At 36.6% G+C, this 14,394-nt stretch overlaps 2 protein-coding genes and 4 pseudogenes across 6 annotated transcripts; 2 read left to right on the top strand and 4 right to left on the bottom strand.

Annotated features, from left to right (window-relative positions):
- The first annotated feature begins 528 nt into the window (after nucleotides 1–528).
- Nucleotides 529–1,082, top strand: AT4G07515 (ECA1 gametogenesis family protein (DUF784)). Its single transcript, NM_116824.1, has one exon. It carries the CDS (start codon nucleotides 643–645, stop codon nucleotides 952–954), a length of 312 nt encoding a protein of 103 aa, NP_567323.1. The 5' UTR covers nucleotides 529–642; the 3' UTR covers nucleotides 955–1,082.
- Nucleotides 1,083–2,416: 1,334 nt separating this feature from the next.
- Nucleotides 2,417–3,827, bottom strand: AT4G07510 (annotated as a pseudogene; the record flags this gene model as incomplete). The annotated part of the gene is made up of 7 exons: nucleotides 2,417–2,581; nucleotides 2,641–2,753; nucleotides 2,812–2,876; nucleotides 2,987–3,086; nucleotides 3,158–3,341; nucleotides 3,429–3,558; nucleotides 3,646–3,827.
- Nucleotides 3,828–4,077: 250 nt separating this feature from the next.
- Nucleotides 4,078–4,666, bottom strand: AT4G07455 (uncharacterized protein; the record flags this gene model as incomplete). The annotated part of the gene is made up of 2 exons (NM_001340566.1): nucleotides 4,078–4,393; nucleotides 4,642–4,666. 2 exons carry the CDS (start codon nucleotides 4,664–4,666, stop codon nucleotides 4,155–4,157), a joined length of 264 nt encoding a protein of 87 aa, NP_001329126.1. The 3' UTR covers nucleotides 4,078–4,154.
- A 701-nt stretch (nucleotides 4,667–5,367) lies between these two features.
- AT4G07507 lies at nucleotides 5,368–6,883 on the bottom strand (annotated as a pseudogene; the record flags this gene model as incomplete). The annotated part of the gene is made up of 1 exon: nucleotides 5,368–6,883.
- Nucleotides 6,884–8,346: 1,463 nt separating this feature from the next.
- AT4G07504 lies at nucleotides 8,347–9,807 on the bottom strand (annotated as a pseudogene; the record flags this gene model as incomplete). The annotated part of the gene is made up of 1 exon: nucleotides 8,347–9,807.
- Nucleotides 9,808–10,083: 276 nt separating this feature from the next.
- On the top strand, nucleotides 10,084–14,136 carry AT4G07502 (annotated as a pseudogene; the record flags this gene model as incomplete). The annotated part of the gene is made up of 1 exon: nucleotides 10,084–14,136.
- Nucleotides 14,137–14,394: the final 258 nt, after the last annotated feature.

Genomic DNA, 14,394 nt, shown 5'->3' with positions numbered 1-14,394 from the left:
GATGGAACTCTTGCATAATTATTAGTTATGGATCTAAACCATAACCCTCTCTTTTAATTATATTATTCAAGTCCCATTAATTAGTCTTTTAAATTAAACCACTTGTTCAAAATTTGCTTTCTAATATGGGTAACATAATTAAACAAAATGTGAGTATGGCTTTTCAACGCTCATAATCAAATATATTTTGTGTACTTAATATTTGAACCTTGTAGTTAATTTACTTACAATCTTATCTATGTAAATATTGAGCTTCATATCCAATAATTTGGCTTCGAATTTGGATACATATTTTTAAATTTTAATCCTTCAATTTATAAGCTGAACTTGTTATCGGTTCTTACATTAATTTTGTATTTAAATTTCAAAAACAGATTGAAAAGATAAAATTTAGCGTACGTTGTTTTAATTTATCAAGAGGTTTAGAAACTCACATTAATTTCTGAAATTAATTTTATAATATTTTATTTTAGTTACGTTTGATATTCAGTCACCTATAAATAGTTTACCTATTTTCATATCTAGAATACTAAATAAAAAAACATACTTCATTACATTCTTTTCATACAGGAAAAATAAGTCAGTAAATTCCAAGCATTCGAAAATATAGCTAAACTAATCTCTCATGTTACTGTGCTATTTATGGTTGTAGCTTTGGTGTGTGCGTTTGTTCCTGTATTTTCTGTCGAAGAAGCTGAAGCAAAATCATTAAGGGACACTTGTCTCGTTAAAATCACTCCTAAATGTGCATTGAATATAATCACTGTTGTTTTTGGAAATGGAACCCTCATTGAGGCTTGTTGCAACGATCTTGTCCAAGAAGGAAAAGTGTGTCACGATAATCTCATTAAATATATTGCTGACAGACCAAGCTTAATTGGCCGTGAAACACAATACTTGAAGAAGAGGGATGAAGTGTGGAGTCATTGTGTCTCAATCTCTAAAACCGCTTAAAATATGTGTGTGTTTTAATATTTTTTCGATCAAATATATTTAAATTTTATTGTTGTAACATCTTTGTTACCATAAATGAATTTCTATGTATTTACTTTAATACAAAATAAATTAAAGCAATCTCTCGTAAGATGAATAAATTTTAATTTTTATCATATTTTAGAAACAGAAAAAGGAAGATATTTAACCTAATCTATAAATGTTAATGTAAGAATAGCATAAGAACTCTTTTAGTTCTCTTTACATGTTTTGATATTCGGCTAACTATATACAAATCTAGTTAACTACAAAAAAAAATTATTTTTTTGTTCATTTAAAGTAAAAGCAAAAAACAATAACTATTAAAAAAAAAAATTCTTACTCTTTTATCAATAAGGTCCTTAAATCAAAATTTCCTTACACTAACAACCGCTTTTTGTTTTCAAAATCTACACAAAACTTCAATTTAAACTAAAGAGAACATTTGAAAGGGTGTGTGAAATCTGTTTCTTTAGTAAATTGAATCATTTCTCTTTTGGAATTTTATATAGATATTACTTTTAAATTCATGTAATAGTTGTGGTAAAAGTTAATTTGACTCCCAACCCACGACTAGGCTAGGTAAATATTGAGAATATTGAACACTCAATCATTTTATCATGTCTAATTCAATCCGTTGCTACCCTTTTCAATATTTGGAATAGAGTTTCTTAATTTAAAGTCTACTTTTTTTAAATTGTTTCTCCTAATAGTTTTACCTAGTCTGGGTTCCGTGAAATATGTTTTTTTGCCTTCATTGATAGAGATTATCTAAAAAAGTTGTGATGCTTGCATTCATTTACATCAGAAGTTTTTTTGTGTGTTTATTTTGTAATTACCACATCTTTTACATGAGATGGTGATGAAAGGTCTCATGGTGGACTGTCTATTGCGATTTCTAAGACTCAAGGACCAGGTATGTTTTCTGACTAATTTTCGTATTTGCATATAAATAAGATAACATGAAAACTATTAACACGGGTGATATTATTTCCAAGTGGTCATTATTTTATAACATATCTTCGTATTTGCATCTAACTAATGAAGATTACTGAACTACTTATACAATTATAAGTTAGAATGTAAGTAGAACAAAATATAATGCCGAATATGAAAACTTCATTAAAGCAATAAGATCATGAAATAGATGTCCAAGTAAAGAGAACTTATTTTAGACCAACCAAAATCTAGAAAATCAAAAACCAAAAGAACCTCTCTAACATGAGTTTTTGAGAGGGAACGAAAAACAGAGTAAAACACTTAAATTTATTCGTTACAGCCACAAATACGGATCACTCCTTTTTCTCAACCTTGACCCTCACAACCACGTCCTTCTTTGAACTCGGACTGCTGCTCCTCAACCCTAGAACTCCATTACCAGCGCCCTTTTGTTTCTCATCACTATCCTTGAAGCTAGCCTTTCCAATTTTGGCATGGTGAGAATTCAGCCCAAATTCTGAGTTAGACTTTTCAAAGTCAATGGTTCAACACAGATCTTCTTAGAGGTAGAAGATTCATCAGCACTACCATTCAAGTTAGCGTAAATACGCTTGGAAGAAGCAGTTATGGAGTCTGATGTGTCATGGCTATTCTCTAACATGAGTGGTGCCTATAGGAAAGATTCATATAAAATATAATTATATAATTGTCAATACACGGATTGTAAACATGATTTTGTTTTGTTTTGCTAACCTGACCAGCTGAGACAATAGAGGCAGGATCAACCATGTCAGCAGAATATTCAAGTAGATGTTCCTCTAGTAGGTCACCCTGGCAAAGAACTGTCCAAACTTGATAGACTTCCTCTTTATCTAATATGTGCTCTTTTTCAACCCACACCAAGAAGAGAAAGGTCTTTCCAATTAAATTTTTCACGGGTTCTGGTAAATTTTCTGGTCCACAACCTATTAATGAGAAATAAATAAGCAAGCAAGTCTAGATTCTATGTAATCGACATTAAAATTAAAATCAATAATTTGACTGAACTTACCTCATCAAGTGTTCCATCGAGAACGTATGTGGCTGACTCGCCAATGAGTTCAAAGCAAATTGAATCAAAGAGTTAAAAATTTGCCCCTCCAATATTGTCCATAACATTAACGTAAAGCATAAACCTATAAAATGCATAAGCACAAAATGAGAAAAATTCATAGTTTTAACATACTCAGGGATTGTTTTTCATTACCTTGGAACGACATTAGTGACACAGTTTTGCAAGTGTCACACCAGAACTTTTGTTTTTTCCCCTTGTTATTCACACCATGGACTCCAACACGGATATGATTTACTTTCTTGTTGCAAGCACGACAACTAATGTAATACCATGCCCAGTCTCTGTCAATGGCGTATACAGTACACAACACTCTAGCCTTTCCAATATAAAAACACAAAAATTATTGTTAAGATGAAAACTGGTGATAACCAATCATATGTAGATATAAAATACATATACATACCTCAATTGAACTCGTCAAGTCAGAAATTGATTTCCTTTGGTAATCAAGGAAATCTACATCTTTATGAACAACCATCTCCCACCTTGGCTGCCTATCACGGGAGATGAGACTTAGGACATCATATGGCAGTCTGTAAACACAAAATTTCATAAGTATGATAATATGATAAATAAGTAATCCATTTACTCATTGTAAAACAGTTAATATTGAACATTACACTTGTTTGAAAAACTCTGTTTCAGGGAATTGCGGATTGACGTGCACTTGAGTAACATCAAAAGAATTTGATATACTCCTTACACCTAGCTTGTAAGAGATTAAAATTATATTCACTACAAAAAATATGGACGCTCTTATCACATGGATAACGCTACAATATCGTTTACATAGCGGATTCATAAACGTTGTGTTTGCCGGAGCTATCTTAGGTTGGTCACATAGAATAGCGTTTTTTTGCTATGCTCTGCTATATAAACATATCATAGCGTATATTATGTGGTATGATTATCATTTTTGCAGCTCAATTTTAATGTTGTATTATATTGTGTTGTAGCATTTTATATTTCTTGTATTATATTACACTTATACCTTTTGTTTATTTCTCTATTACATCTTTAAGTGCTATCTTATTTCATATATATATAACCCTATTTTACATAAATATTTAGTTGAATTTATTAAAAATAATTATATTAGATAAATTGTACAAAACCTACATACCAAGTCTTATACTAAGTTACTAGATAACATCAAAACAAGTTCATGAGAGAGACCGTTAAAACTTTCAGAAACTCCTACTTTCTTGTTGAACATAAACTTTTCTTTAGCCTTCTTAAAATTCTCAAAGTCTCCAGCTTTAGTAGACACATCTTTACTCAAGATCTGTCTTCTTAGTTTGTCACAAGCACAATACTTCACGTCGTACACATCTACGTCTTTAAAGGTTGTAATTGTAGTCCTCACTCCTACATTCTCCCAACAAAGAGACTTTATAAGTCAAAGATACTGAAATAAAATTTAATTGAAAAAGAGATTACAAGAGATTCACGATTCAAAAAACAACTTAAGATACAGAAACTACTCAGAACTAGGATGATTAAACAAGTGATGACTTACTATCAGTGTATACATTAGATCCACACATATAGAGATATTAGTACCAAAAAATATAAACTAGCAAAAGACACTTAATAAACTGGTTTGAAATATATACCTGTCCAAGTTTGAGAGCTTTTCATTTAGGTGAATCTTTAAGTTCACGCATAAGTAGATTCAACCATTTTGTCTCACATGTGCATATTTTTAAACGTAAAAGACAGGGGAAGATACTACCAATATGATAATCATCCTGCAAAAGAGACTACACTAACCTAATTCTCAATTAAAAAAACAAAAACAAAAGAGTGATTAAAAAAATAACTTAGAGGTAACAGGAAATACCTGCAAGGTTAGTAAATATAAGTCGAGATGCTGGACTGAAGTAATATAACTCATAGTCTTCCTTATAAGCAACGTTAATAAATTTGAAGGAAGACTAAGACTATAAGTGACGTTCATAAGGAAGACTAAGACTATAAGTGGTGTTAATAAGGAAGACTACAATATTAGGTATGTCATTCTCAATGACACATAATCAACACCGACCTCCGTGAACCTTAATCCTCACTACAAAACCGAACAAAAAAAAATTAATAAGACTAAATTCTCGTCAAGACTTGACTCAAATTTGCAAAAAGTTTCTTCTTATCTTCAACTATTTTAACATATTTGTCCCCTTCCTCAATCTTTAAAACTTCCATTAAACAAAAAATACCAAGATGAACAAGGGATCTGACCTTCTATAAAGTCTAGTCACATTTCCTATTAGGCTTCTTCAAACATCGCGTAAGACATGTTGGGAGAGTCGTTTCTTGATTTCTCTCTCACCGTCAATTCATCAAACACCTTGTGTGCGTAAATAACTCTAAAAATAGAACCCCTAAGATTTCTTACAATGCTTTCTCCATGAGCCATAACGTAAAATGCAATAAATAAAATCAATTTCAAAACAAATATCTCCAAAAAGATTTGAATTTTCTGAACAAAATTATGCTAAAATCAAACCTTTGCAATCATCACATCACCAAGCAACTTCCTCGGCTCCTCATCGTTTCTCACTGCAAGATGTATGTGATGTGGCACAAGCCTAGTCTTCTTGTTATCCTTCGCTGCGTTTCCAGCCAATTCCAAAACGTAGACAAATCCAATTTCCAAAAAACAAACCAGTTAAAATTAGGGTTTTTATGAAATTGAAGATTGGAAGAACTGAGAACGAAGGGGATGATTAGAGTTCTGAGCAACTTTTCAATTTCAATTGATATGTCTTGAAAAATTAGGGTAATGAGAAGTTAAAGTGAAGGTGGAAGCTAGAGAGAGAGAGAGAAATGAACAAAGGAAAAGACGAAGTAGAAGAATGAGAGGAAGGAGGAGAAGGAGAGAAAGATGAGGGATCTAAAGAAGAAGAAGATGTGGAGTTGAAATGGAGAGCTGGATTTGCAAGTGACGATGATGGAGGAGAGACGTCACGACGAAGAAGACGATGAGGAGAATATATGTTAGGATGCGACTGAGAGCAAAAGAGTAAATCCAAGAAATAGATTAATTAGTTTTTGCTTGGTTGATAAGAATTTTTTTTTCTTTGGGATAAATAATGGGCGTATAGTGTAAAACTGATATTTGGCTAAGTGTTGGCGGTTTTGGCAAAATTTTGGCTTGGCGGTCAAAAGTGATTTTAGTTTTCTACCATGCTATTATTAGGTTTAGTGTTTCTGAAACGCTATAATATAGTTACTAAATTCCGAGTTTCACTTTTAATAGCAGTTACGAAAACTGCGCTATCGTAATGTGCTAATAATGTTCATATTTCTTGTAGTGATTAACTGAATTTATATGTTAGCATACAAAAAACACATAGAAATTTTGTATCTTTGTAAGCCTTGATTTTGACAAACCTGAGGATACAAATCACCATTCCACGATTAGAGTCTTGACATGCCCTAAAAGTCTGTTTAGCAATTGTACCCCACAAAGTACAACCAATCCTCTCATGACTGTGGGAAGAAAATCAAGTGATTGATGAGATCAAGTTTAGTATATGGCTAAAAGTGTATAAACTGAAATATAATAGTGATGAAAACAAACGTTTCATCACGAATTTCAAATTCGATTTTGGTTGTTGGTTTGTTACTTGCTTCTAAGTTTTCCAGCTCTCCAATCGAAACAATTTGACTAATGACATCTATAACATAAAGATCGTAGGTGTTAGTTCATAACAAACTGAAAAACAATAGTATATTTAAAAAATATTTTAAAAAGAATAATAGTTTCATTGATAGAGATTTACCTACTAACATATATGGATTAAGCTCTCCACTTTGGATCTTCAACCTAGCAAATGGGGTAATCTACTAAACCATATGAATCCCTAATGAGAAACCCTATATTCCTAACAAGAAGACTACCCAGACATATTGAATGAAACAAACAACATGATTGAATAAGAAAGCATAAGCACAACAAATAAGATAAGGGAAAGAAGGGATCTCTTCACTGTATTAAGAACTGGATGAATCTCTCAAGAACAATGGATGAATAGCTTATGTCTCTCAAAATAGGGTTTGCAAAGAACTTGATAAAAGAAAACTTAGGTCTAAACAATGTATAAAAAACCCTATAAAACGTCCACTGACTAATAATGCAAATAGAGAAGTCTTCTTGGGCAAATTTCCTCTTCTGTAAACTTGAAAGCGTCTTGGACTTTGCTGGGCCAAAACTGGTGTCGATCGACATGTCCATTGTTGTCCCATTGCATAGAATACTTGAAAAGACACTGAAAAGACTCGAGAAACAACATAAAGACTCAAAATCCTATACCTAAAACATAGATAAAATAAGTGAAAATAGGGATATATCAACTCCCCCAGACTTAGCTTTTGCTTACCCTCAAGCAAAACCCAAAAGCCGAACCCGTGGAAGAGGTTTTGAAAACAAAGGAACTCCCAACATTCTCTAGCCTATTGCCATGACCATCCAAACTAAGTCCATATGTCTAACAAGTCTAATCGAATCCTAACCAACATGTACTTCTCTACAAGCTTACACAACATTCTAGATTACATACCTAAGTTCCACAACTAAATCCACCAGGCTTTGATCGCTGGGTCTCATCAAACAAGCTAACATTCAAGATCCTTCTAGACTCATTCCTGTACTATATACCATGATAAATCGACCATTCCTTATAATTTTTTTTTTCTTTGGTGTTCTTTCTCTCCCCTAGACTTATTCTTTTTGAGAGAAAACACAGGGGAACTCGCATACTGGATCGACACCCTCAACATTTTTCCAACCTTTGTAATTGATCATTCCAAATAATGTATAATAGTGGGGTCATAGGAAACATTTTTTTCCCTATACACTGTCTGAAAATCCTATCAATCTCTCATTATCTTTTTCTTCTTATAAGGGGAGAGGAACACATTCTTTTTTATCAAATTGGTCTCAATATCAGGTATGAACAAGGAGTCAAGATCTATGAATACTAACCGTTTGAAGAGGTAAAATGAAGAGCAGTGAGATTAGCTCCAGCCTTAGTGGTTGTGTTGGAAACTAGGATATCCTCAAGTCTGTTAGTTTGCCATCTAGATTTTCCAATAGTCGGTATGAACAAGGAGTCAAGATCTATGAATACAAAACGTTTTTTTTTTTTAAAGACTCAATAAACTTAAAAACGAAAAATAATAAGAATCAAAAATAAAAGCAATGTTAGTAAGAACCTCCCCAGACTTAAACGACACTGTCCCCAATGGCATTCAAATCCGAAGAAGGCGGGAAAAAGAAATAAAAAATAAAAGAAAATAAAACAAGGGGAAAAGAAAAATCAAACCAGTGGGTTGCCTTCAACTAAGCGCTTGTTTTGAGTCAATAGCTTGACTTGGCGGAGTTCAAGATGTGGTGTAGTGGTGGAGGATTGTTGCTGCCTCCTGGCCTTCTCAGGCGGTCTGTAGACAGATCTGGTCGGAGCAGCTGCAGGTGTCGATCGACACTCAGTGGTGTGTCGATCGACACTCTTCTCGTCACCTGCAAGAACAACAGGAGAAACAAGCTTTCAAAGAACTCTAGGCTTGTTATCTTGTGAAGCAGACTTCGAAGAATCTAAAGAATTAGTCGAAGGTAAAGCAGGAGAAGAGATAGATGAGAACTTATCACAAAGGGCCTGAAGTGGTGTGGGCTGAAGAGGTTGTGCAGAACCCTCTGTCTGTGAATCCCGAGGGTGTCGATCGACATGAGTGGTGGTGTCGATCGACCCTGTTGCATTACAACTCTCATTGGCGAGCTGAGCTGATTGGAGCGTTGTGTGTGGCTCTGTTGTGGGATTCTGAGCAGTCTTAGAAGGTGTGTATGTGCTAGAGTCAATACTACTGATAGTCTTCGTAAGCTCTGAACCATCCATGCCAAATTTCATCTCCAAATCATAAACCTTTAGAGAGATCCGACCTCTCTTCACATCAAACCTAGCATCAGCTGTAGCTAGGAACGCTCTTTCAAGGATAAGAGGATCCTTTGGTTCCTTCTCATAGTCGAGGACCACAAAATCAGCAGGGATAACAGAGTTACCAACCTTAACAGGAACATCTTCAAAAATTCCTTCAGGGATTCTTTTGGAACGATCCGCGAAGAGGAGAGTGATTCTAGTCGGCATGTAGTTAGTCATGCCTAGTCTCTCAGCAACAGACTAAGGCATGAGGTTGATACTTGATCCCAGATCACACAAAGAGCGACTGAACTTGCTTGTGGAAATTGAGCAATCAAGAACGAAGCTACCTGGATCTGGAAGCTTCTCAGTGGTCTAATCAGGAGTGATGGTGCAGATGTACTCAACAATGTCCACTCTCTGTGCCTTAGGCAGCATGATTGCACCAATGTCCCGTGTCAGCAGTGAGGCTTCATCTAAGCTAATACCATTGTCAACAAGTCGCTTGACATACATGTTGAGTGGAGCAGAAGATGTCTCAGATGCATCCTTAGGAAGAGAATGGAGGATCTTCTCCATTATGGATGTGCACTTAGCAGCATGAATCTCCTTCTTAGAACGACGCTTCCTCGGATAAGGGACACGAGGAGTGTAAATAGACTAAGGCTGCATTGGTATTCGCACCTCACAAGGTGCAGTCCGGATCCAGTGTCGATCGACATTAGAGGGGTATCAATCGACACCTTCATAAGGAATCGTCTCAGAGAAGAGCGTTCCAGGGTGTCAATCGAAACTGGAAGGTGTCGGTCGACACCAACTCTACAGCTGCGAGCTTGATATGTCCTGGTTTTTATTAATTTCTAACATAGTTTTAAAATTGTTTTTAGGGTATTTCTAGTCTTTTTCGTATGTTTTGAGTCATTTCAGGTACATTTACACATCTGGGAGCTATGGAGCATAATAAGGAATTTTGGAAGCTTTTCAGCAATGAAGATTATCAAAGACGTTTTTCGCGTGATGGTGTCGATCGACACCACACCTATGTCGATCGACACCCCCCCCCCCACTCTCTCGCGAGCAGAGGAACATCATGATTGCATTAACTAGAACAAGGTTCACGAACCAATTGGACTGATACAAAGAATGCATTCATGAATCACTTATTCGATGAATCCGTGAAAGAGGCACTTCGTTTGCAAATCTCTTCATTCACTCAGGCTCCAGCCGAGTCCCTTAGAGCAGCTTGGCTCCGCTTCAGGTCTTATTAGCGAGAATATCCCCAACATGGCTTCCAAGATAGGCACCTCATCAATCTATTCTACAAAGGAATAGCCAAGCCATACCAGAGTCAACTCGATGCAGCAAGCTATTGTAACTTCATGACAAGAACCACTAGTGAAGCATTACTCCTCATCACCAATGCTTTAACTAGTCTTTCGACACAGGAAGTTGACAGAGAACGAAGAATTTCAGCTGAGATTGCCACCGCAAGCAAAGAGACTCTTGTTTCAGCAAATTCTGCTCCTATCCAAGCCCCCCTCCACCCTCCTTAGACAATAGACTCGATTCCATGCTTGCCCAGATTCTGGTGGGCCAACCAAAACTCGAAGATAAGTTTGATAGCAAATATGATTCTCTCTACACAGATCTAAATAGCAAGATTGACAATCTCCGCTCTCATATATTCGAGCCCTCACCTACATCAGCCTCTATCAATGCAGTCACACTACGCAGTGGAAAGCAACTAAATCCAAAACTTCAGCGCAAACGTTCAGCTCAGCCTTCATCTTTTCCAATTGCTGAAAAAGACTTAGTGTCAATCGATACACCAGGGTGTCGATCGACACCAAGCACTCTTGACGACTCTGTTTGCCTTTGTCGAGTGGAATCGACAATTTTGTGGAGGAGGAATAAATTATTCCCGATGGTGTCGATCGACACCCATCCCCTGTCGATCGACACCCAGCTCGTTCAGACAATGTGCAAATTCCAGCTGAAACCAAGTCAGCAAATCAGTGAATTCCTTTCCCCAAGAGTCCTAAAAAGTCAAGAAAAGCCTTAGATGATGTTAGATGCAAGGCAATGATTGATAAGTTGATTGTTGAGATGCCTCTAGTTGAAGCTATTCATCTCTCTCCCACAATAAGAAGGTATGTCAAGACAATGGTCACTAAGAATTTGACGAAAGAATGTAGTGTTATGATGATTTCTGAGCAAGGAAGCGATATCATTCAGGAACGAATTCCAAGAAAGCTACTTGACCCTGGAACCTTTGTACTAAGTGTCACCATCAACCACGATTTCTTCCCAAGAGCCTTATGTGATCTTGGTTCTAGTGTGAATTTGATGCCTCGTTAAGTTACTATGCGTCTTGGGTATTCTAATACTGAGCCTACCTTTATCACTCTTGTGTTGGCAGATCGTTCTACCCGAATTCCAAATGGGATTCTTAGCGATGTTCTTGTGATGATTGGGAAGAGCATGATTCCTACAGACTTTGTAGTCTTGTCTTATTAGAAGGAACCTAATGATCCATTAATCCTTGGGAGATCCTTCTTGCACACAGTTGGAGCAATTATAGATGTTCGGCAAGGACGGATAGGGCTGAATGTTGGAGATCTTACTATGTAGTTCGATATGAACACTTTGGTCAAGAAACCAATCATAGAAGGGAATTTTTTTCTTGATAGATTCTTTCACTTCATCAGCTTCAGATAGTATTTCAGAGATGGAATTAGAAGACCCACTAGAGCGAGTTTTGGTCTCTTCCATAGAAGATAGTGCAGATTTGGACAATGAAACTTCTACATATACTAAGCTGCTAGATGAGACCGAACATGCGATGCAACTTATAATTGAAGAAGATTTTCCATCTGTGACTCCAACACCGACTACTAATTCTGATTGGGATCCAGCTAAGGCTCCTAAAATCGATTTAAAAACACTTCCAGCAGGGCTGAGGTACGCTTTTCTTGGTGAAAATTCTACTTATCCTGTTATTGTGAATGCTTCTCTTAATCCCGCAGAACTCACCTTATTGATGAGCAAGCTGCGCAATCATCGTAAAGCTGTTGGCTATTCTCTTGATGACATTGCATGTATATCTCCGGATGTATGCATGATAGGAACCACCTTGAGGATGAGTCTAAGTCTTCAGTTGAACTTTAGAGAAGATTGAATCCGAATCCGAAAGAAGTGGTTAAGAAAGAGATTATGAAGCTGTTGGAAGCAGGGATTATCTATCTGATTTCAGATAGCAGTTGGGTCAGTCCAGTTCATGTAGTTCCTAAGAAAGGAGGAGTTACAGTAGTCAAGAATGAGAAAGACGAGCTGATTCCTACTGAGACTATCACAGGCCATCGGATGTGCATCAATTATAGAAAGCTGAATGTTGCCACCAGGAAAGACCATTTCCCCTTACGATTTATCGATCAGATGTTGGAGAGGTTAGCAAATCATAAGTACTATTGCTTTCTTGATGGATACTCAGGATTCTTTCGGATCCCGATTCATCCAAGACTTTTGAGATGAATTTTGCTTCTTCAGGAATTTGACATCGAGGTTAAAGATAAGAAAGGAGTTGAAAATGGTGTAGCAAATCATTTGTCACACATTAGGATCAATGATGATGTCCCTATTAACGATTCTTTCCTGAGGAGAACATATATATGATTGATAGAGCTGAAGAAGATGACTGCAAATGTGATAAGTTGCAGAATCGAGCTTCAGTGTCGATCGACACTCCTTCTATGTCGATCGACACTCAATTTTCAGAGGAAGTTGATATTCGCGGTTGCGCGCTGGTGTGGATCGACACCACTAAACTGTCGATCGACACCCTCCCGATCAAACAAGAAATTGGTCACCAACTTAGAATTGCGCCACCACAACGGTCGAGAAGGACTACCCATGGTATGCTGACATTGTTAATTACTTAGCTATAGATGTGGAACCAGATAATTTCACAGATTACAACAAGAAGAGATTCCTAAGAGAAAGTAGGCGATATTATTGGGATGAACCTTACCTCTATAAGCATTGTTCTGATGGAGTTTAGAGGAGATGCATCGCTGCAACAGAGGTCCCTGATATATTACCGCATTGTCACAGCTCTAGCTATGGTGATCATTTTGCAACCTTCAAGACATTATCCAAAGTTCTTCATGAAGGCTTTCGGTGGCCTACAATGTTTCGAGATGCTCTAGAAGTTCATATCGCGGTGTGATCCCTGTCAGAGAAGGGGAAAGATCAGCAAGCGTAATATGATGCCTCAAAAATTTATCCTCGAAGTTGAAATCTTCTATTGTTGGGGTATAGATTTCATGGGACCCTTCCCACCTTCAAACAAGAATCTCTACATCCTAGTAGCTGTCGATTATGTCTCCAAGTGGGTAGAGGGTATAGCTAGCCCGAAGAACGATTCAGCAGTTGTATGAAACTCTTCAAATCTATCATCTTCCCTCGTTTTGGAGTGCCACGCATAATCATTAGTGACGGAGGTAAGCATTTCATTAACAAGATTCTTGCGAAATTGCTTCTTCAATATGGAGTTCAACATCGAGTTGCTACTCCCTACCATCCACAAACGAGCGGACATGTTGAGGTTTCCAACATGCAGATCAAAGAGATTCTTGAGAAGACAGTGGGAAAATAAAAAAAAAGAGTGGTCTTATAAGTTAGATGATGCACTATGGGCTTATAGAACAGCTTTCAAAACTCCGCTTGGGACCACACCTTTTCATCTTCTCTATGGTAAAGCTTGTTATCTTCCCGTGGAATTAGAGCAGAAAGCAGCTTGGGCAGTCAAGATGATGAATTTCAACATCAAATCAGCTGGAGAAAGGAGACTTATTCAGTTGAATGAGGTTGATGAGATACAAATTCATGCCTATAACAACTCAAAGCTCTACAAGGAACGCACAAAGGCTTACCACGACAAGAAGATCCTCACTCGAACTTTTGAGCCTAATGACCAAGTAATTCTTTATGATTCTATATTGACATTGTTTCCTGGAAAATTGTCTTCTCGTTGGTCAGGTCCTACACAGTCCATTCGGTTAGACCGTATGAAACCGACGTTTTTACAGATAACAATGGAAGATCATTTGCTGTGAATGGACACAAAGTCAAACACTATTGGGCTGAAGCCAAGATTCTAGTAGAAAAGCCTTTGGATCTTCAGTTGCCACCTGTTGATTAAGCAACTGCAAAGTCAAGCTATTGACTATAAACAAGCGCTTAATGGGTGGCAACCCACTAGTAAGTATTCCTCTTTTACATTATTTCATTCAATTGAGTTTAACTTAAGATTTTTGGTTTTATAGGATTTTATTCAGATTATTAAAAAAAAAAAAAAAAAAAAAAGAAACGTGTCGACCAAAGGCGATGGTGTCGATCGACACCATTCGAGTGTCGATTGACACCATCATTTTCCAGTTAAGTCGACATAACCTA

Source organism: Arabidopsis thaliana, chromosome 4, assembly GCF_000001735.4.
Source record: "Arabidopsis thaliana chromosome 4, partial sequence".
Taxonomy (NCBI): Eukaryota; Viridiplantae; Streptophyta; class Magnoliopsida; order Brassicales; family Brassicaceae; genus Arabidopsis; species Arabidopsis thaliana.
Note: the sequence above shows the minus strand (reverse complement) of the source record. Positions and strands in the feature narration are given on the sequence as shown.

Bases quoted from the DNA above. Each gene is read 5' to 3' on its own strand.
- AT4G07515 (NM_116824.1), top strand. From the start codon at position 643: ATGGTTGTAGCTTTGGTGTGTGCGTTTGTTCCTGTATTTTCTGTCGAA.